Source organism: Dipodomys spectabilis, unplaced genomic scaffold (genome assembly GCF_019054845.1).
Source record: "Dipodomys spectabilis isolate Male_0828 unplaced genomic scaffold, ASM1905484v1 ptg000387l, whole genome shotgun sequence".
In the NCBI taxonomy this organism is placed as follows: Eukaryota; Metazoa; Chordata; class Mammalia; order Rodentia; family Heteromyidae; genus Dipodomys; species Dipodomys spectabilis.
This window is the reverse complement of record NW_024871064.1, coordinates 3,084,745-3,108,956: the sequence shown is the minus strand read 5'-3', so window position 1 is coordinate 3,108,956 and position 24,212 is coordinate 3,084,745. Positions and strand designations below refer to the sequence as shown.

Genomic DNA, 24,212 nt, shown 5'->3' with positions numbered 1-24,212 from the left:
AAGGCAGCGGCGGGGCCGGTGCAACTTTTCCTTTCACACTTACGCCCTTGGATGTCCTTCACAAGTTGCAGTTGACCTTTGCTTTCCGGCCAGACCTCGAAGCAGCGCCAAGATGGCGGCAGCAGGGAACGCCTACTCTCCCACGCCCCGCCCCGGTCCCCGAAGCGCACGAAGCCCCACCCAACCGTGGCGTTTTCCCGCCCCCGGAACTCCAGGGGCCGGAAGCCTGGGAAGACGCCTTGCGCCCGCCCCCTCCGTCGCTTCGGGGTGAAGCGAAGGTCCAGCCCCATGGCGCTCGCCTCCCGGCTGTGGCGCGTTTTCCCTGGAGGACGCGGAGCCGCCTCGGGCTTCCGGCTCCCGAGGAGGACTTGTGGTAGCCGTGCGCCGTGCGGCTGTCGTCCTCCCGGCGGCTCCGAGGTAACCCCGCCGGGGGGTCGCCCGCCCCTCCCTGGTGGAACGCGGGCCGGGGACGGAGCTCCGGGGCGGAGCTCTGGAACGCTCCGGGTGGCCGCGGCGGGCGGGCCCGGCCCTCTCCCCGGCCTCCGAGGAGGGAGTGCGGCCCCGGGACCGGGTGCCTCCTGCCTGCCCTGCCGGCGCCCGAATCCGAGCTTTCCCCCGGGGAAGGGCACTTGCACTGCCGGGCGGCGCTACGCGGAGGCCCCCGACCTCCACGCGCACCGCGTCGCTTTGAAAACTCAAGAGACGACGTTGTTTTTGTTTTTATTTAGTTTGGGTTTTTGCTGATTGTTCCTTGAGTCTCTTGACTTGTTTGATTCAGCTGCGTAATATTCAGGAAGGATATGGATGCTGGAGTGTAGTCTCCATCCTGGCTGATCGTGGGCCTGTGGTTCTTATTGAAAGGGGACGGGTGCATATATTTGGTTTGCATTAGTTTACACTCTTAAAATACATCTTTCAATGCCTGCCTAAAATAATACACACTTGTTCTCTTGTGGTTTTTACTGAACCGGAACCCAGACTTTAGCTGAGTTTCTCTTGAGGTTGACTCAAGCTGTCAACTGCTATGGCCTCATATAATAAGAAACCCCCCTTTCATTTAGTTGCAGACCTGGACTTTGATCCTTCTGTTTGTATTTCACACAGCCAAGTTGACTCGTACATGCCACCTCACCCCACTTTTTATTGGGTAAAATAGGATATGAAAAATTTAATCTCGGCTAGCCTTGAACTTCGATCCTCCTGATTGACCTCTGCCTCTTAAGTAGCTAGGATTACAAGCCACAGTGCCTGGCTCTGAAGATTACCTTCTGATGTCTCAGCTAGATAATACAGATTCAGGAGCCTTTATAATTTTAAAACAAGCCAATTCAAAGCATTTATTAGTAAGACTACAAGAAGGACCAGTAACAAAGAGAAGTGGCATATTCCGTTCCATGTAGTGATGAGGTTTTGGATTTTTTTTTTCCTTTTCCCCCTTCTATCCCAAAGTTTTCAGTTAATATCGAAGAAAAGACATATCTTAAGAAAAGCATACTTTTTCAGCAAACATTTTTAAAGAACTCATGTTATGAAAGGCATTGAACTGATTCAGAGTGAAATGGCACACTCAAGCTGTTTCACAAGTTAGTATTTGCTTTTATTTTTTATATCAGAAACATTTTTATCATGATTTTTCCCAGAAATGAGCAAACATCCTGTCTCACATTAACCAAACTGAACCAGAGTTTAGGCAATAAACTGTCAGGTCATGAAATTACAATAAAATTTTAGTCACTCAATAGTAGAGTATTTTTTTTTCTACCCATTAAGAAAGCTAGGATATGGTTGTGCATTATCTGAGCACAGAAAATGAACACTGTACACACAAAGATTTCCTCAAATCATGATCTGCACAGTCTACTATGTAGTACCCCTGTCAACAACAGAAAAATTAGGAGACTTGCTGATATCATCTTGGTCTTTTCTGCTTCTATTTTTAATTTTCTAGGCAACTCTATACATTCACATATCCACTCATCTTCTTTGCCCCATTCTGTTTTTAATATATATTTTTTAAAATTTGTGTGCGTGAGCGCCAATACTGGGGCTTAAACACAGGACCTAGGTGCTTACCCTGAGCTCTTTTACAAGGCTACTGCTCTATTTCCAGCATTCTGTGGTTAATTGGAGATAAGAATCTCAGGGGCTTTTCCTGCCTGAGTTGCCTTCGAACTGCGAACCTCAGTTCTGAGCCTCCTGAGCAGCTAGGATTACTGGTATAATCCCCCAGATCCTGGACTACCTATTCTTCTAGTTGGTACTTAAAAACAAACTCAGAAAATTAAATGCTAGAAATGTGAGTGTGACTGATTTGGTTTTACTACTTTGGCATCTTTTTATATTCCATTTGTGTGGAATACCTTGAATATTCTTGCTCAACAAAGCATTCAGCAAACTGAAGTGTGTTTTATAGTCCCCATTTCTAATTCAGAAATTTATCAAAAGCTCAAATACTGATCATGGTTGTGAGAGACTTGAGAATGACTCCAAGGATTTTTTTTTAAAGTTGATCAAGTATAATGGGATTTCCATTTACCATGGTAAAAAAACCATGAGAGGAGTGAGTTTAGTAGGAAAAATAGCTGCTTTGAGATGACTAGTAGAGTTCATGCTTAGTAGGAAGGTGCATACATGATGCTGAAGTTTAGAAGAGATGTTCAGACTTAACAGTGTTTTCGGAAGGTTGGTATTTAGGACTGAGGTGCCATGAGATCACAAATAGAGAAAAGAAGAGATCTGAGACAAAAAAATAGGAATGAAATATTAGAGATGAGGACCTAACAAAAGAAGTAGCAGTCAATTGCAATAGAAGAAATCTAAGACAGTATTTTCAAAGACAAAGTGAGTAATAGAGCAATTTAAGCCCTGGGAAGTTATTACAAAGAAGAAACTTTCAGGATAATAAAAGTATTATCTTTTAATAATGATTTCCCAAGTTTAAACAAGCCTTAAAATTGACACCCTGTGCAGTCTGTATGTATACCTGAATAATGCTGTTTTAACAAATATCCATTTGTAAATGGAATGGTCATCTGTCAAATAGGTCAAATATACAGGATGAGTTATTTCTTTTTTTCCTTTTAGTGATACTGAATTTGAACTCAGGACATTGTGCTTGGTAGGAAACTGTTCTACCACTTTAACCAGACCCTCTAACCCTTTTGCCTTAGTTTCTTCTTCAAATAGGGTCTCAGACTTCTTCCCCTGGTGTGGCTTCGGACTGCAATCCTACCTCTACCTCCTGCCTAGCTGTGATTACAGAACTAGACCACCACACCTGGCTTATTTATTAAGATAATATCTTGCTAACTTTTTTGCCTTGGCTGGTTTTGAACCAGGGTCCTCCCATCTCTGCCTCTCACCTAGATGGAATTATAGGTGTGCAATGCATAACCAGCATTCTTAATCTGAAAATATAAATAGTGTTTTAAAATTAAATTTTGAGTTCCATAAGTGAAAAATTCCATGTTTTGTGTCAAGGCACAGTAAAAACACACGCTAAAAATCTGTATAAAATTACCTTCAGGCCATATATATATTATTCAAGAAACATGAATTTTGTGTTTTGACTGAGGTTTCATCCACAAGACATCTCATGTTAATGCAAATATTCTGAAATCTGGAAAAAAATCCAAGATCTGAAATCCTTCTAGTCCCAAGACATAATGAATCCTCAACCTGTAACAGAATTTTCATTGTCATTAACTCTAATAGCATCAGTGGGATTGTGGGGAGAAAGTATGGTTTGTGTGGGATGAAGAAGTGGGAAGAGAAGTAGAGAAAATACAGAAAACTTTTAAAAGACTTTTACTAAGAGTAGGAGTTGAGAAATGAGACTAGGGAGGTGTGAAGTCAAGAAGATTCTTTTTTAAAAAAAGTTATAGCTTGTTTTTCAAAGTGGCGAACATTGTTTTTATGTTGGTGGAATGAATACAGAAAAGGAAACAAAATGTTAAAAGATTGTGGAGAAAGGAAATAACTTCTGGAGTGATATTAACATATTCCTTTTGTCATTATTTTCAAGAATCTGACCAAATTGAAAGTTAATTTCCAGACCTTTATGCATAAAATCTTTTATTTCATTCATCATTTGTTTATTTACAAACGAGTTTCTGAGCTGAAAGTAAGGCTCAAGGACTAGAATGCTTGCCTAGCAAACACAGGCACCAAGTTCAAACAACAGTCCTGCCCCACCAAATAAATACCCTTACTCTAGATATGGCAATGCATGCTTATAATCCCAATGACTTGGTACTCAGAAGTAGGAAGGTTGAGGTCCTGGCCACCCTGGACAAAAGTCAAGACCATACTTGGAAAACAATTTAAAACCTAAAAGACTGGGGTCATGGCTCAAGTGGTAGAACTCTAGCCTAGCCAACTCAAAGCCCTGAGTTCAAAGCCCAGTAACTCCAAAATAGGTAAAAATAAGTAAGTTAAATGTATTTATAAAATTAAAACTGAGTTTTGTGGGTAGTTTGACAGTACCTTCAGTTAAAGCTAATTACAATTTTATGTGTAGTAATTCCATTATTGCTCATCTTCATCTCATCTAATAGGTATTATGTGTTAATAACTCATATCATACAATTTATAATATCTGTGTCTCAGCAAATAAGTTGCAGATCTTCCTATTTAGCACTTACTAGCATGGCTATGGTTATTTTGTCTATCTGGGGGTATTCAGCCTGGGGGCCTCACACTCATTATGTAAGCATTCTATCACTGAATAATATTAGTAGCATATCACTGAATTTTAAATGAACTGCCACTTGTGTGTTTTTCTTAATAAGATACTCTCCAAATAAGATGTGAAATAGTTTTACCTGGAGAATTAGATGAATTCATTTTCAAGCTACTCATATTTTATTGTTAATTGATTTTGGAAATGGAAGAAAGTTGATATGTTTTACTTGGTGTAACAGTTGGTCTAGATTTGTTATGAGTAGTAACTTTGATCATGTTATCCACAGGTGATAGGAAACATAAAAACATTCAAAAGAGGCCTTTTATTCTCAGCTTTGTCTTATTTGGGTTTTGAAACTTACCAAATCATTTCTCAGGCTGCTGTGGTTCATGCCAAAGATAAAGGTAAGGTTAAACAAAACGATATTTACTTATTTTTGAACATGAAACTAATATTTACACATTTTATTGTTATACAATTTCTGTTCTTGTTAGTACTAATGTGAATGTAGGACTCAGGGCTATTACCAGTGGAAAACAATGGCTTATGAGCATTTTTGCTTCTGTTTTTTTTGTTTTTGTTTTGAGTGATAGAAATTGAACCTAAGATACTGTCCATTCTAGACAAGCACTCTTCCACGGAAGTATTCCCAGAATCCTTGTATATATAAATTTTTGGTAGAATCCTTTGGCTCACCCCTGTCATCAGACCCTTTCTCAACTATTCACTCACTGCTAGATGTAGTAGCACACACCTGTAACCCTGAGCTTTATAGAAAGCTGAGATTTGGAGTAGCATGGATCTAGGCCAGCCAGGCTGAAAAGCCCAGGATAATCTATCATCACAAAGGGAAGCCACACGTGGTTTTACACTTGCAATCCAACCTTATCTTTAAAGTAGATAGATCACAGCTGAGGTGGGCCCTGATGAGAAATGATACACTATCCTAAAAGTAGCCATTGAAAAAGTAGGACGTGGAGGTGTGGTTTAGTGCCCACTTGGTTTCGGGAATACATTCAGTGGTTAAAAACTCTTAATATGTGTGAAACGTGCACACAGAAGAGTACACTGTACTAGGGCTTGAATTCAGGATCAGGACAGTCTCCCTTAGCCTTTTCACTCAAATCTAGCTCTTGAGTCATACTTGAGCCACATTTCCACTACAGGCATTTTTGCTAGGAAATTGAACATTATCTGTCTGTCTGGTTTCCTCTGTAAAATGTGTGATTTTTTTGGGGGGGGGTCCGGTCATGGGGCCTGAACTCTGGGCCTGGGCGCTGTCCCTCAGCTCTTCAGCTCAAGGCTAGTGCTCTACCACTTGAGCCACAGCGTCACTTCCGGCTTTTTTCTTTTTGCTTATGTGGTGCTGAGGAATCGAACCCAGGGCCTCAGGCATGCAAGGCAAGCACTCTACCACTGAGCCACCTTCCCAGCCTAAAATGTGTGATTTTTAAAAAGAGTTACTGCCATCTAATTTGGGAATACCTATTATGTCTTTTTTTTTCTTTTATAATCTTTGAAGTTGAGGAAGTCCTTGAACAAGCAGACTATCTATATGAAAGTGGAGAAACAGAAAAACTTTATCATTTACTAACCCAGTACAAAGAAAGGTAAGCAATATATGATAGATCTAAGACTTCTTTAAAATCTTTGCGTTAATAAGAAAGTGGTTTCAAAATCTTTTTATTTCTGGTGCTGTTGTATCATACCTTTGCTTAGCTTTTTCACTCAAGGTTAAAACTTCATCATTTCTGCTTTTTTTTACTGGTTAATTGGAGATAAGAGTCTCTTGGATTTGCCTGCTCTGGCTAGCTTAAAACAAAGATCCTCAGATCTCAGCCATCTGGATAGCCAGCAACCAGTTTGAAATTTTTTTGTGTGTGATGGAACTTGAACTCCAGGCCTGGGCACTGTCCCTGAGCTCTTGCTCAAGGCTAGGGCTCTATTGCTTTGAGCCACAGCACCATTTCTGGTTTTCTGATGGTTAGTTGAAGATAAGAGTCTCACGGACTTTCCTACCCTAGCTCGCTTTAGAACACAATCCTCGGATTTCAGAAGCTAGGATTACAGGCATGAGCCACTAGGTGCCCGACTTCAAATCTTTTTAATTGTAGCTTTTTTCTTTAATGTAATATCTCTTGAATTTATGTTATAAACGTTCTTACATTAAACAAATCAGAAGTGCTACATGAATCTCATTGATTTGGTAAAAGTGCTACTACTTAAGAGTACTAGAATGTTGAACTGTTTTTTTTCCAGTTGGTTTTTTTTTTTTTTTTTGGGGCATAGGGCTTGAACTCTGGGCCTGGGCAGTGTCTCAGCTCTTCAGCTGAAATCTAGCACTCTACCACTTGAGCCACAGCACCACTTCCAGTTTTCTGGTAGTTTATTAGAGAAAAGAGTCTTAAAGACTTTCCTACCTGGTCTGGCTTTGAACCACAATCCTAGGATTACAGATGTGAGCCACCCACACCCAGCTTCCATTTTTTTTTTGACCCATACAAGTTATCACTAAGAGTACCTCACCTATCTATATGTACTTCACCTATCCATATAGTTACTTTTTACTTCTCTTTTAAACTCTTTTAAACTTTAGTTTAAATGAATTTATGAATGAATTTATGGAGGTTTGAGATGATTATATGCCACCATTGAATGGCAGCTATGTTTAGTTTTTCAGAGAAACCAAACAAATATAACCTTTTTCTGTTTTTAGTACTAGATTACATGTTTGGTCTAGAAGGTCAGTGTGCATTACCTTTTTGGAAGGTAGAGATAGAGGAACACTGAGCCCCATAAAGTAAGTCATATAAAGTAGGTGGGATTTCCAGATTATCTCATTTACCTCAGTTCCTACTCTAGGAATTGTGAGTTATTTGTCAACTACCTTTGCTAGATTCCAAAAGTCAGTTTTCTCCCCAAGACCCATAAATTTTACTCCCTAGCTATATACAGGAACAACCTTTTCTTCTTCATTCCATCTTTCAGATGATAATTTAGGTGTAAGCTATGTGGAGGCCAGCAATGGTATTGGTGAAAAGTCTTGTGGTGTCTTGAGGCAGTTCAGTTGGGGGGCAGGGGGAACGGGTGGTCAGGAAATTTTGCCCTTCCTGACTCAAAAGTCCCTCCTGGGTCTTGGCACCATGTTTAACTAATCCTACATAGGTAAGTTTAATTAGGTAGCCAATGAAGAAAACAGTATTTAGGCAGGAGAGAATAGTTTTATTATTCTGAACATGGCTGAAAAGGGGCAAGGCAGCATCCTGTCTGTCTTTAAGTAGGGAAGGGGCGGGGAGAAGGTGCAGCCAAGTGAGGGAAGGTGTAGCCACACTGGATTTGGATGTGCCCTAGGAGCCTGGGACCCTCCCACATGGGAGGCATGACCTGGGGCAGCCCAGGATGTAAGCTTGGAGGAGGAGGAGGAGGTGACTGCTTCAAGGTGTGCCAGTTATCTGGGCAGGTACTGGGTGGAAACAGTCAAGAGGAGAGAGGGGTCTGCCCCTGACCTTACATTGGGTATTTTGTAGTCATTATAGTGAAAGCTTATTAGCTGGTTTTTTGGGGGGCTTGAACTCTGGGCTTGGGTGCGGTCCCTGCGCTCTTCAGCTCAAGGCGAGCGCTCTACCCCTTGAGCCACAGCGACACTTTCGGTTTTCTAGTGGTTTATTGGAGATAAGAGTCTCACGGACTTTCCTGCCCGGGCGGCTGGCTTTGAACCTCAATCCTCAAATCTCAGCCTCCTAGTAGCTAGGATTACAGGCGTGAGCCACCGGTGCCCAGCTACTTACTAGCTGTTAAGTAGTTCATTTTCCGTTTAAAACTTTTATGCAAATACTGTTTGTTGCCTAAAAATGAAAAAGAATTTTTTAGAATATTTTAAAATTATGATCACGAATTTAATAATCATTTTTAAAATATTATATTTCAGTGGCAGTTTTTGTTTTTGGATTTGGTCAGTCATGCGGCTTGGATTCAAGGCCTGGGCACTGTCCCTAGCTCTTTTGCTCAAGGCAGAGCTCTACTACTTGGAGCCACAGCTCCACTTCTGGTTTTCTGGTGGTTCATTGAAAATAAGAGTCTCACAAGCTTTCTTGCCCAGGCTGGCTTTGAACTGCAGTCCTCAGCTCGCACCCTCCCGAGAAATTTCAATGGGCAGTGTTACCAAATAAAAATTTTTATGAAAGAATAAATTTAGCATTTTTAATAATAGTGTCTGATAGATCATTTCCTGTATCCTAATTAGCTAAAAGACCATTCATTAATGATGTAACTTTTAACAATTTTAAATGTGAATTAAAATGTTCATTTTGTGTTTTGTTTCAAATTAGTGAAGATGCAGAGTTATTGTGGCGTTTGGCACGAGCCTCACGTGATATAGCTCAGCTTAATAGGACTTCAGAAGAGGAGAAAAAGCTTTTGATCTATGAAGCCCTAGAGTATGCAAAAAGAGCACTAGAAAAAAATGAGTCAAGTTTTGGTGCTCATAAGGTGAGTTGGCCAAAGTAAACTGTTATTTTCTGAGTGGTCTGTTGGTCTGTACTTACTCCTAATTTATATAAGGGACAAAACAGCTCTATATTAAATTAGGGAATAGATTTATTTTTACAGTGTTTTATCAAAAAGTTTTTTGTGGTTTTTCTTTGTCGGTCATGGGGCTTGAACTCTGGGCCTGGGCTCTGTCCCTCAGCTCTTCAGCTTAAGATGAGCGCTCTACCACTGAGCCACAGCGCCACTTCCAAAAAGTAGTTTTGAGTTCAAATTTCTTTTAGTATGTTAGGTAAATTAGTATTGTCAGTTGGAGGACTGGGAGAGTTTGAACTTAGGACACTGTCCCTGAAATTTTTGCTCAAGGCTAGCACTCTACCATTGAATCATAGGTCCACTTCCAACATCCTAGACAGGTTTATCTACAGGCACTTCCTTGGAATAACCTCTCTAGATGTGAAAGGACACACACACACACACTACACACACACACACACAGTGTGTGTGTGTGTATATTTAGGAATATCTTTTTAAGTTTCCTGTAGGTCATCTTGGTTATTTTTCTGCTTAAGTCTTCTAAATCCTTTCTGGTTTTCTATAATTTGAGAAGAATGTTTTGAAATCTTCAAGTTTACTTGTAGATTTGTTTACTTGCAATTCTATTAGTTTTTACAATGCTATTATAAATATTTAGGATTGTTATAGTTTCTTGGTGAATTGACTTCTTTGTAAGGTTATAAAATTACATAATTTAAAAATTATCATTACAGCAGGGCGCTGGTGGCTCACACCTGTAATCCTAGCTACTCAGGAGGCTGAGATCTGAGGATCACGGTTCAGAGCCAGCCCAGGCAGGAAAGTCCGTGAGACTCTTATCTCCAATAAACCACTTGAAAACCAGAAGTGTCGCTGTGGCTCAAGCGGTAGAGCACTGGCCTTGAGCTGAAGAGTTCAGGGACAGTGCGGAAGCCCAGAGTTCAAGCCCCATGACTGACAGGAAAAAAAAAAAATTATCATTACAAAATTACCCTCCTTATACTCTTGGTTTTACAATCTCGCTTATTGGCTATTATAAGCATTATTGATTTATTTTGATGTATTGTTCTGTCTTTTCACTTTTCGCCTATTTGTGTTTTGTTTTGTTTTGTTTTGTTTTCTTGTAGTTCTGTGGATTGATCTCAGGATCTTAGACTTGGTTGGCAAGTCTACCACTTGAACCATGCCTGTTTCTTTTTTTTTTCCTCAGATTCCTACCAACAACTATCAGTTTTATTTCTAGTGTTTCTGTATGTTTTCCAGGTGCCAGTCCTTCTTACAAAAAAAAAAAAAAGGGCCCACAATATCAACAACAAAACATTAAGAAAGTGACATTATATACATAAATACTGTGTGTGTATAAACTTTAGAGAAATGACAAACCTTCCAGGAAAAGGAAAAAAAATATCAAAAAAACTTACATCAAGTGTTAACAGTGAGAATATAGAAAAGTTTGCATTCAATGGAGGTTATAATATGTAATGTAACAATTCAAATATAACCCATGAAATTAAAAAAATGGGCAGGATGGGCAAACAGCAAGGGGGAGGAAAATAACTTGGGAAGAATGTGGCCATAAACTCAGAAGACCTACAGAATTATTCAAGTAATGGAAGGGTTAAAACTCTGCATAGTTAGCCAATGGACAAGAACAAATGAACTTTTGATTGCTGTTTTCCAAACCAGTCCCCCCTGTGATTTAGTTGGAGGATGCTGCAGGTCTTACATCAGCAGAGTTGGCATAGATGACCACCTGTGTGCATCCTGCAACTCAGAAAGTATTGGTAGCAGCCGATCTGTCAGGTTTCAATTGGGGTTCCTTTTAATTAATTTTTTTTCTTGGGGGAAAAAGTACATGCTTGATCAATTTATAAAAGTAGCCACATTATCTTGCCTTTCTGTAATGGTAGACTCTAGAACACCAGAAGCAAGCAAAGTAGAGCCAGGGCTGGTGGAGCGTGCCTGTAGTACCAGCACTTGGGAGGTGGAGGCTAGCCTGAGCTACACAGTAAGACCCTGTCTAAAAAAAGCAAAGTGGAACCTTCCCATTTTAAGAAGTCCCAGAGCAAGGCCTGGAGGTAAGGCTAAGAACACCGACTTCCCAGCTACCCTTCAGTCCATTCAATGCCTCAGGCTTGGGGAACATTTCCATTTCTCAGCTGCAGTGCTACCTTTCCCATCTGCTTTCTTCCCTCAATAAAATTGAAATCAAGCATGCTTTTTCTCGGAGGCCATGCCTGTTTCTTTTAGTTTGCTTTTCAAAGTTTTCTTGTTAACTTTGCCTGGGCTGGGCTTGAGCTGAGATCCTCCTATTCTACCTCCTGAGTAGCTGGCCTCCCAGGCATGTAGCACTATGAATGCTACAATTCACAACTGTGGCAGCCCTATAATAATAACATATGTCAAAGGAGAACTAGTTCCCAGAAAAGAAAGTGAATAGATAATGTCTCTCATTTATAAATGTTTCTAAAAGTATACCCAAGCCATAAGCATATTGACAATTTTCTTAGATAATTCAGTAGTTTCTACTCTATAATGCCATGTTTTCTACAAACATATCCTATTCTATGCCTTAGTTTCTAGAGGGCCATGTCTACTTTGTGCCTACATTTTATAAGGTTTTATGCCAATATAAATTATTTTTGTTCTGAATGGAATATTAAGAGTATTACTCTCCCATTTTTCCTTCTTCAGTGGTACGCAATCTGCATAAGTGATGTTGGAGATTATGAAGGCATCAAGGCTAAAATTGCAAATGCCTACATTATCAAGGAGCATTTTGAGGTACTGATGAATTATTGAAGTTCATGCATGTAAAAAAATCGATGCTTTCCTGCTTAGATTTCAGTAATCAATTATTGCATAGTACAAAACCTTGAATTTAGTGACCAGCTGGAAATGTTGACCTTCATCCGTAGTCCTGAATACTTGAAAAAATTGAGGCATGAGGATAGTTTGAATCTAAGATTCAGGATCAGCCTGGGAAACAAAGTAGCCCCTTCCCCCTTTTTTTGTGCCAGTTTTGGGGCTTGAACTCAGGACTGGCTATCCCTAATAGTATCTTTTTTTTTTTTTTGGGTCTGGTCGTGGGGCCTGAACTCTGGGCCTGGGCACTGTCCCTAAGCTCTTCAGCTCAAGGCTAGTGCTCTACCACTTGAGCTATAGCGCCACTTCTGGCTTTTTTTTTTTCTTATGTGGTGCTGGGGAATCGAACCCAGGGCCTCATGCATGGAAGGCAAGCGCTTTACCACTGAGCCATCTTCCCAGCCCCCCCAATAGTATCTTTGTGCTTAAGGGTAGCACTCTACCATTGAGCCACAGTGCTATTTCCAGCTTTTTCTGAGTAGTTTATTGGAGATACGAGTCTCACAGACTTCTTCCCTGGGCTGGCTTTGAACCACGATTTTCAGATCTCAGCCTCCTAAGTAGCTAGGATTACAGGTGTGACCCACTGGAGCCTGTCTGCAACCCTATCTTAAAAAAAAATGCTTTAGTGGCTTTCAGTGATTTTCCTACAATTTTCTGAGCTGAGTGCAATAGCACTTCTGCCTTGATTGATAAAGCTAAAATCACCTGGGTGCTCAGGGTTTTTTTTTTTTTGTTCAAGATGACCTCCTATCAATAGTTCCTCCCCACTTGTCTCTTCATCATTTATTGGTATAGCCCAAACTTATTTACAGGATAGTAACAAGCTTTCAGGACTGAGTGTTATACCAAGAGTAATGATTTAAGCCTATAATCTACCTATGTGGGAGGAGGAGATGGAGTGGATTGTAGTTTGAAGCTAACCCAATCATAAAAGTTGGACATACTGTACCTCACTAATGGCTGGGCATGGTGGCCTATTACTCCTAGTTACAAGTACAGCTGTGTACCCATCATTCCCCAGTGACACATGCAAGCACAAATGGGAGGGTCAGCCTAAGCATAAAAGGGAGACTCTACCTTGAAAATATCCAATACAGAAGGGGCTTGTTTATGTGTGTGTGCCAGTCCTGGGGCTTGAGCTCAGGGCCTAGGCACTGTCCCTGAGCTTCTTTTGCTCACAGCTAAACTATGCCACTTGAGCCAAAACTCCAATTCCAGATTTGTTTTCAAATAAGATAAGAGTCTTACAGACTTTTCTCCTGGGATGGCTTCAAACTGCGATCCTCAGATCTCAGTCTCCTGAGTAGCTAATTGATTTGGGCAGGCTGCTCTTAATCATTATATGAGTATTTCACTAAAAGTAAAAACATGGTTTATAGAACATTTGTTTCTATTACAATCAACATTGTTCAGTTAACTTTCCATAAAATATTGGCTAAAAGAAGTAATTACTGCCGGGAGCCAGTGGCTCACATCTATAATACTAGCTACTCAGGAGGCTGAACTGAAGATCGTGGTTCAAAACCAGCCCAGGCAGGAAAGTCTGTGAGACTTTTATCTCCAATAAACCACCAGAAAACCAGAAGTTACACTGTAGTTCAAGTAGTAGAGGGCTAGCCTTGAGCTGAGGGACAGCATACAAGCCCAGAGTTCAAACCCCACAACTGACCAAAAAAAAAAAAAGAAATTTCCTTTAACACTTACTCTGTTGTTCACAATTTATACTAATGGACTCAATAAGAAATTAGGGAGGGGGGATGAGCAGGTGGGGGTAAAAAGTAGGGGGGGGTGGGAGATGAGAAGGGATGAGAAGGGGAAACAGAGGAGGAGGCAACAATTCTTGATAAGAAATACACTCATTACCTTGCCCATGTAATTATAACCCCTCTGTACGGTATTTTCACAATAAAAATTTTTTTAAAAAAGAAATTAGGGAAATTTTCAAAAAACACTTTGTTATTTTGCTTATGTGGTGCTGAGGAATTGAACCCAGGGCCTCAGGCATGCAAGGCAAGCACTCTACCACTGAGCCACCTTCCCAGCTCCGACACTTTGTTATTTTGGTACATCATTATTAACTATGGTCTATGAATAAGTATTGGTTTTTGGAGTACAGTGGGGAAGTTCAGCAAAATATGATTATAGGGAAAGATTCCAAAATTGTGTACTTCTAGATCTTTAAAAATAATGCTGTTATTTTTATTTAAGCATTATTTTATACTTTTAAGCTTTAACAGTTAAATATTAAAACTTTTTAGATTTAATGTGTATATTTTGTGATTTCTCTCATTTTAATAGATCTTAGCTCAGTTTCTGAACCCATAATATCCATAGGACAATGTATTGAAACAAATTAATCAAAGAAGCAGAAGGAAGAAAATGTTGATATTCAGCTGGGCTAGTAACTCGTGCCTGTAGGCAGAGATTGTGAGAACAGTAGTTTAAAGCCAACCTGGGTGAAAAGTTAGTGATAAGCCATCTCAACCAGTAGTTGGATATGGTAAAATACAAAGCTTAAAATAAGCTTAGAATAAAATAAGCTTAACATCCTCACATAAGGAGGACTGAAGTCCAGGCCAGCCTAGGTATAAATGCTATATACAATCTCCAAATTATCTAGGTATAGAAAAAATGCCTTAGATGGTAAAACATCTGCCTAGCCAGCTCAAAGCCTTAAGTTCAAAACCTAGTACCACCAAAAGAAAAAAAAATGCTGCTTACTAAAATTCTGGGTTGAATTTTTTTAATCATGGCTTTTTAGAAAATATACTTATGCACTTATTGCTGTTTGGAAATGATTGCTTTTTCTTTTTTAAATTTCTTGATAGAAAGCAATTAAGTTGAACCCTAAAGATGCAACCTCAATTCACCTTATGGGTATTTGGTAAGAAAATTTTCTTTATATTTCAAGTGCTGTCTAATCTGGACTTACTTATTTTGTAGTATTATATAAAGCAAAATATAACAATGGAAAATAATGCTCAGCAGAGTTCAGTGAATCATATGTTGGGACAGTATATTCTTTGGCATGTTAAGCGAAACTGGATTAATCTATGTACAGTAATATAGAAGGATGCATCAAGAGAGTTCTCACACCTTCAAAGTATGTCAGATATAGACTTCATCAATCTGAGGAACAATATTATCTTCCATTTCCACAATTATCTGCTGCCTAATATGTATCATTATTTTGCTGAAATTAAAAGTATATAAACGTATTAAATATTTGCTGGTTTCAAAGAATGTTTCTTTTTGTTTGTTTGTTTTTGGTTGTGGGACTTAGGCATTGTCCCTGAGCTTTTTCACTCAATGATAATGCTCTGCCATTTTTTGCCAGTGTCTCTTCCAGGTTTCTAGTGGAAAATCAGAGATAAGAGTCTAATTTTTCTGCCAAGGCTGACTTCAAACCACAATCCTCATATCTCAGCCTCCTGAGTAGCTAGAATTACAGGCATAAGCCACTGTGCCTAGTTCCAAAGAATCTTTTGAGTAACAAATTACCAATATTTCCTTTGGATAGTCTGCAGAACTAAATATTCATTGTTTTCTAAGTGGGGTAACTTAACACTCCATCAAACTCTTTAAAGGCTAAAGGACATTAAATTACTGATGATTAATAATAGAGAAGCAGTCACTTAGTAAACAAATATGAGATACAGCCTCAAGAAGTTCAAGCTATAGACAAAGATCAAAAACATTCTCCTACTTATTTCAGAGTTACATTTTTGGATGTTAATTTGCATCACTTCTTTAAAAATAAGCTAAAATTCTTGTTCTTGTTATTCATTCATATCATTTTTTCTCAATTTCATTGTTTTTTAACATTAAGTGAAAAAAAAAAAAGGAATAATGATCCAGGTTTAGTGGTACATGTCTGTAATCCAAGCACTTGGGAGACAAAGGTAAACAGTGAGTTCAAAACTTCAAAGCCTGTGCTAGAAGTGAAACCATGTCTTCCAAAAAAGCCTACTCAGGCAGCTATTGGTCCAAGACTAGCCCTGGACAAAAACTTGAGATCCTGTCTAAAGAATTAAACAAGGTCTGCAAATGTGGCTCACATTGTAGAGCGACCTGCCTGGAAATCCTGAGTTCAAATATCATACTGCCACAAAACAAAAGAACTTATAAACCAAACATATAACTCATGATCCTCTCTCAGTTGTTGCAGCCCAGCACCTGGCAAACACTCAGTGGTAGATGATATGTTGTATTAACATCATTGGTACACTTGCTTACTGCTTCCATTTAATCATAAAATATATACAAACTACTAAACTGTCAGTGTCTATCATGAGTGAATAACCCTTTTTCTGCCAAAGGCTATTTGACTGTTTATAACATCATTATGGGAAGAACAAAATTATCAATACAGGCAGATAGCCGAGGGCTAGTGCCCTTGGTGAGACGCATACTTGACCCTACAAGTCCAAGGACTGAATGATTCCTACCCCTGCTAGCAAATTATGAATATTAACCTATTGGGTATGTAAAGTATCAGTTGTTTAAAAGAATAGATTTCTTTTATATCTTAAAAAATTTAGTTCTTTTCATATGAAAAAAGAGGTAGTTTTTGAATGTATAATGTTGCTTTATTTCCCTTTATAGGTGCTACACATTTGCTGAAATGCCCTGGTATCAAAGAAGAATTGCTGAAATGCTGTTTGCAACTCCTCCTAGTTCTACCTATGAGGAGGTAGTGTGACGTCCTTTGTTAAATTAGTACCGATTTCTTACTGCAGGGAATGCAGCACATTCAACAGTACTCATACATACGGCATATGGAGCTCTGATTCAGTGAGGGACTTGAGCAAGTTTCTAATGATCCAGTTCAACTATGCTATCACAAAGATTTAATACTTACTATCCAGGACTGGTGAGTGCTTTTTTTCCCCCACTTTAGGTAAGTGGCTGATAATTCTAGTATATTGTCAATTTAAATAGTTCATGGCTAAAATCTACCTTCATTTTCTACTTGAAGTTTATGCCATATAAAAGCCACACAGAACAAGAAATAACAGTATCTGTTACCCAGTGTGTTTTATGTATCCTACAAAATAAGTTAAGGATAAAAGAACATATTTGAATTGAAAAATTATAATTTTCTATAAAAATTAACATGAAAAACTTACCTCCTATATTTTCAATTCCTTTTGCTTTACATATTAAGAATAAAATTTGAGAAGGACTTCTGCCTAACCTGTTGTTTTTGTTCATTTTTGGTACTTAGAATAAAACTAGGCCTTGTGCATTCAAAATATTTTCAGAGTATAAGGAAATGGACAACTGAAAGAAAATTGTCCCAATTCTTCTTTCACGACAGAGAATTTAATGGTTTTCTTTTTTACCTCTGAAGTAGTATAGAAATGGATATAAAGAATTTTTAGTCAGGTGCCAGTGGCTCATGCCTGTAATACTAGCTACTCAGGAGTCTGAGATCTGAGGATTGTGGTTCAAAGCCAGCCCAGGCAGGAAAGTCCATGAATCTCTTATCTCCAATTAACTACCAGAAAACCAGAAGTGGCACTGTAGCTCAAGTGGTAGAGTGCTCACCTTAAGCTGAAGAGTGTAGGAAAAGTACTCAGGCCCAGAGTTCAAGCCCCATGACCAAAAAAAAAAAAAAAGAATTATTAGATATTTAATTAGAATATTGTTTTCTGAAGGAAAAAAGATAGGCAGCTTTTATATAGCAAATTAGTCATGTTTCTGAGAAGTCAAACGTTAAGTAATTACTAGAGAGGTAGTAGTTTAAGTAATACAGAAATTAGCAGAGAATTTCAGGTTCATAATACATTGTAGGTAAGAATTTCAATAATGGACTTGAAAAAATTGGTATGGGAGCTAGAAATGTAACTCAGAGCACCCACCTAGTATGTACAAGGTTTTGGTTCTACCTGAAGCACTCCACGAAAAAATAAAAATAAAAAAATCACAAAGCACAATCTGTATTTTGTTGAGTAAATTTAGCTTTTAAGTAGGAGTCACTGTTAAGGTTTAAGACCAAAGACAACTGAGTTACACATATTACTTCTGTTCCTTCTGCACATGTTAGGCTGTTTTTTCTTGTTCTTGACACTGGAGTTGACTTTGCACTTGCTCAACTTGCTTCCTCAGCTGGTGCTCTTAACACTTGAGCAATTACTTCAGCATTTTTGCTGGAGCCAGTCTAATATTAGACTTTTCTGCCCAGGCTGGCCTTAAACTGCAATCCTCTGGGTCTTGGCTTCCTGAGTAGCTAGTATTACAGGCTTGCACACAACAGTTTGCTACATTATAAATCACAATGAAATTATTACCAGAAGTGGTCCATACATTATAATCTTATTTGATGATTTAATAGTGTGTGTTCAATTTAGCCATGTTACTATCAGCTGTTAAATTGATCATTATTTTTAGGATGGTTTACTTACTGACTTACATGTAATGTAGGAATAGGTCTTTGAGAATATACTTTTTAAAAAATGATTGAGTATATTCTAATCTTTTTCATTTTGTTTGTACCTTGTGTTTTTAACAGGCTTTGGGCTATTTTCACAGGGCAGAGCAAGGTAATGCATTTTGATTTCATATATTGATAGTTTAAATTATATGAATATTGAATTATATAATAGGAATTTATCGTGCCTGTCCTGAATAGGAATTTTTAAAACACAGGTACAAGTTGTTAGATTTTTTTTTGTATTTGATATTGTAAAATAAATGCCATTGTCTTTTTTTTAACAAAGTTCACCTAAATAAGAAATAAACAACTACTGGAATTTAGAGCTCTAGTTCTGGAATGATCCATTTATGTAATTCAGCCCTCTGTTTTTCTTTTTTTTTTTTTTTGTCTCTTTTATTGTGAAAAAACTGTACAGAGGGGTTACAATTACATGGGCAAGATAATGAGTACATTTCTTATCAAGCATTGTAGCCTCCTCCTTTGTTTCCCCTTCCCATCCCTTACTATCCTCCCCCCCCCCCCCCCGTCCCCACCCAATCCTCCTTGCCCCCCCCCCCACCAAAGTTGTAAAGTTCGTTTTCAACCTAACGACTTGTACATCTCATTGTTGCAATGGGTCCACCTGTATCCCTATTTAAACGATTTGTTTTTCCCCTTCCCCTCCACAAATTATACTGACATCAAATACAGTGAAAACAGGGGTTATACTGTGGGGGAGGGACATACAAAGCAACAAAGAAATAATATGTTAGAATATTGTAGAAATAATGTGTTAGAATCGCATGAAAGAAAAAAAAATTTGAATACATATCTTAGGGTTCATTTCCCTAACATCACCTTATCTGACCTTTTCTGCTTGACTCAGACATATACTAGTTATTGCAAATAAGGGAAACCATGGGACCTATGTTTCTTTGGGTCTGGCTTACTTTACTTAATATAATGTTTTTCAAGCCTTTCCATTTCCTAACAAATGGGGCAATGTCATTCTTTCTGATGGAGGCATAGAATTCCATTGTATATATACCACATTTTCTTGATCCATTCATCTACTGAGGGGCATCAGCCCTCTGCTTTTCAACCCCAGCACCAAAAAAAAAAAAGTACAAAATATACCATAAGAACCACTGCAGAGGCCAGGTACTAGTGGTTCATGCCTATAATCCAACCTTCTTAGCAGCCTGAGATATGTGAGTATAAGTTTGTAGCCAGTCTGGGTAGACAAATCCTGGACACTTTTATTTCTAATTAACCAGCAAAATTCCAAAAGTGGAGGCATGACTCAAGTAGCATACCATTTGTGAATGAAAAAGTGGAGAGCATGAGGCTTTTGAGGTGAAGCCCCAGGACCATGCACATGCACACACATTACTACAGATATACTTCTATACAATTTAATCAGAAGAAAAATAAGACATACTATTTGTTATATTTGAGGCTCTATACTCATAGACTTGTTCAAAAGCTTTAATGCTAACAGGTAAGTTAGTTTTTAAAAACCTGCCTTCTAAATTCGTTTGAAGCTAGGTGCAGGGGGACATACCTATAATCCCAGCTACAGTCAATGATCTGGTTATGGTGTTGCACACCTATAATGTCTAATTCATGAATTCTGGTTTACTTCATTGCCTTTCATCCATACCTTCTAATCATACCATTTTATGTATCACATGAATATGAATCTTAGAATATAATTTTCTCAAAGGATTAAAACTAATTACAAAGTAAAAGAGCAGACTTTTAGATTTAAGAATTGGAAGTGCTGAGAAAAACATGGATCTGTCTTCAGTGAATTAAAATAATCCTTGTAATACCAATCATCCTTCATGTATCACCCGAGTGCTCACTTTCCATAGGCAAAAGGTTACCCAAATTCAGAAGCTCTTCCTGTGTTGTGTATTGTACAAATCCTATTATAACCTGTTTTCACTTAATATTTATGTGTACAAGGCTTAAAGTGCAGGAAGTTGGGGAGTCTATCTTTCTAGTATAGAATTTTATCTTCACTGCCTAACATATGACGCTTAGCAAATTTGCTGAATGCATAAGAAAATAGATTTGTTACTGCACCAATACACGTTAAAGCTAGGGATCCGTAAGTATACCAGCTTGCCTTAGCACAGAGAGTAAGCCAGAAAAGCAGTTAAACAAGTATACTTATATTCTTTGCTTTTTGGTGCTAGGGATTGAATTAGTGCGTATTATACCATGTGTTCTACCACTAAGCTATATACACAGTCCCAGAAAGTATGTTTTGAATAGAGGGTCCTAGATTGTTAGGAGGAAACAGAAGTTAATATGTTCAACATGGCAGTGGCACATCTGTAGTCTTGGGAGGATGAAGCAAGAGGATCTCAAGACTAGCCTGGACTGCAGTGAGACTTTGACTCAGGCAAAAAGAAAAATCAATGAAATGAATGAGAAGATCCTGCTGAGTATGTAGGTTGGCTGGGCCAGGTATGCATTGTTTTCCCGTCTCTGCCTCCTGTATGCCACCATGCCCACCCTTCATACTTTCATTCGTAAACTTTGTAAAAATTATTTTTATTAGCATACATTAGTTGTACAAGGTGCGTTTCATTGTGACATTTCCATACATGTATACATTGTACTCCAGTCAATCTTACCCCATTGCTTTTAACCTCTTTCCCCTTCCTAAAACAATTTCAACAGGTTTCATTGTTCTGTTTTTATACATGCAAACAAACTACTTCAATCATATCCATCTTCAATACAACATTATTCTTAATGGACACATAATTCTTGTTGATGAAGAATCATATGATATCAGCCTGTAACAGTACATAATGATCAGACTAATTTTAGTATCACCAAGTAACACTGATCATTCTTTATGTTGGGCAGCTTTAAATTCTGTATAAAATCAGTAAGTAAAAGCTGCAGTCATCCTTATTGTGCTGTGTATCTTACTCCTCCTAACTGTATTTTGTTACCCTCCTCAACCAGCCTACCTTTATCCTGTCTCCACCCTGTTTTTAGTTTCTGGTGACCATCTTTCTCTCATTTTCATAGCTCTTTTGTTCATACTTTTTTCCTTCAACCAAGAATACACTCCTACTCATCCTCCAAGTCAGTACAGGTATTATCACTGAGTTGATTTTTCTTTTGGCTTCTTGTTACTTTGAAGTTTGTATATCTGATAAAGAAGGCATTTCTTCATTCTTACTGTACATTGTGTTCACATTTCTCTCTCCTTTTTATTATGAACTCCAAAAAAGTAGACTGTTATTCTTTCTTTGTGTCTAAAATTCTGGACATTCACCAAAAGTTGAACCAACTTACATTTTTTTTTTTTTTGTCAGTCATAGGGCTTGAACTCTGGGCTTGGGTGCTGTCCTTGCGCTCTTCAGCTCAAGGCGAGTGCTCTACCGCTTGAGCCACAGCACCTCTTCTGGTTTTCTAGTGGTTTATTGGAGATAAGAGTCTCACAGACTTTCCTGCCAGGGCTGGCTTTGAACCTCGATCCTCAGATCTCAGCCTCCTGAGTAGCTAGGATTACGGGCGTGAACCACCGCTGCCCAGCTTACCAATTACATTATCACCATAATTTCCTTCAGTCAGTAAATTGTGTGTGTGTGTGTGTGTGTGTGTGTGTGTGTGTGTGTATTGTAGACAATTTTTTAGGCACTTGGTTTACAGGTAGGAAAACAGGTTTAAAAAAATAACTGTACTGTCTTACATTCTTAATCAAGAGCCTCAACTTCTTAACTATTAAATAGAAGTATCTACTTTATGCAGTAGTTAAATGAGAAATGTAATCTATACTTAGTAACAGACATTGAACAAATTGCAATTAGTTTACAGTTTGAAATAATAGTTGAGCAAAAGAAAAATGTAGTCTAATCACTTACTGACTCTCAAATCAGACCTTTAAAAATAGAGCAACCCTATTTCTTTTGAGCTAAATTTAATTTTATTTTCTTTGTACAGTGGATCCAAACTTCTACAGCAAAAACTTGCTCCTTTTAGGAAAGACATACTTGAAACTAAACAACAAAAAGCTTGCTGCGCTCTGGCTAATGAAAGCCAAGGATTATCCAGCACACACGGAAGAAGATAAACAGGTAAAACATCTCTAATAACTAAAGTAAGGCAGATAGATTTTCATCGAGGCACTAAAGGGTGAACTAAAAACGTCTTTAAAGCCTAATTGTCCCAACACATAATACTGTATAATTGTCACCAAATGTTACTACTTTATTGCTGCAATATAGAATTATGTTTTATATATATATATATATACACATCTGTCTATACACATCTATCTATCTATCTATCTATCTAAATTAGATCAAGTAAGTCCTAAAGCATAAAATCAAAGGATGTGGTAGGGATTTAGCTAAGTGGTAGAAACACTTGTTCTACAGGCACAAGACCCTAGAGATTGGTTCCACAGCACTGCAGTGGTGGAATGGTTTTATAAAAGTCTTAGTTATCACTGAACAAATTTTTTTCTTATAATGTCCTGTCTTGTTATTTTGGAAACTCGTAGAAACCACAGTCCACTTGACAAACTTAAAATTCAGAAGTTATCCTTTAAACTGTACTGTTTATAAAATATGCTTTTCTATTTTAGGTACAAACAGAAGCTGCTCAGTTGCTTACAGGTTTGTGACAAGAATTGAGAAAGTTCTAGAGAAGAAACACCAAGCATCTAACAAATTTTGCCTTTTCATTTATAAAGATATAAACATTAACTACAACTGTTCTGTGGCTCCATCCTTTTAATGTTACAATTTAACAGGTTACATATACAAAATTCTAGGCTTTGTAAATAACACAATAAATGATTGCCATATTGTACTAAAATGGTTGCAGTAAATTTCATGGCTTAGACAGATTATTTTGCCTGTGAGACAACCAATGATATAAAATAGTTATAGATTCCATATGAAGATATAGGACATCATGAAAGAAAAGCTTTGTGCAGCAGAGTGGGTTTTCAAGTTGAATTTGATTCATAGTTGAGATCTTAGAGAAGGTACAGGGGAAGTGTTAGGACATTGGTGCGGTTCTTGGTTTCAATTACTTAAGCAAGTCATTTTGGAGTCAACCAGCATAAGGGTAGAATTCAACCTCTGAAGCTGAGTAGTTTTTCTTTAAAAGGTATAGTCTCACAAATGTGACACTAGAGAAATCCAGAATTCTATATCCTTACCAGATGAAAGGAACTCAGAATTTAGGATTAAATAGAAATTAACTTGGTTTAATTAGGTAGAACCGTGATTTAACTTGAGTTTGCCACCATTGAAAATCTCAAGTTTTTGCAAAGTGGAAATTTTGAATGCCTCTTAGATAATCCTTGAAAGTGTAACAAAGGATTTGAGAATTATAATAGTGAAATAAGGCAAATGGTTTAGAAATGCCTTGTTTATCATGTGAATCTTTAAACATTAAGGCAAAGTGAATTCTATATACCTAACAACTGTTTCTTCTGCTATAGTCTACTTATACTTGTCTATTCATAGATCTTTCTAAAATCTTTGAAACTGTAGACAGAATATTTCACCCTAAAATATTTAACTCTTCAGAGTAAAGGCTTCCAAAACATATTAATACAAGTCCATTATCACAAATGGAAAGTTGACAATTCTCTAATGTCACCTAATATCAAAAGCCTTATTAAAATCTATACTTTTAATAAAGTCTTATACTTTTTAAAACTAGGGCCAAAGACCA

The 24,212-nt window shown here is 38.0% G+C and overlaps 1 protein-coding gene across 1 annotated transcript; it reads left to right on the top strand.

Annotated features, from left to right (window-relative positions):
• The first annotated feature begins 260 nt into the window (after nucleotides 1-260).
• Rmdn1 (regulator of microtubule dynamics 1) lies at nucleotides 261-23,240 on the top strand. The gene is made up of 10 exons (XM_042667295.1): nucleotides 261-417; nucleotides 4,971-5,088; nucleotides 6,207-6,294; nucleotides 9,013-9,172; nucleotides 11,900-11,989; nucleotides 14,902-14,957; nucleotides 16,679-16,766; nucleotides 18,588-18,618; nucleotides 22,464-22,597; nucleotides 23,110-23,240. Exons 1-10 carry the CDS (start codon nucleotides 289-291, stop codon nucleotides 23,146-23,148), a joined length of 933 nt encoding a protein of 310 aa, XP_042523229.1. The 5' UTR covers nucleotides 261-288; the 3' UTR covers nucleotides 23,149-23,240.
• The last annotated feature ends 972 nt before the right edge of the window (nucleotides 23,241-24,212 follow it).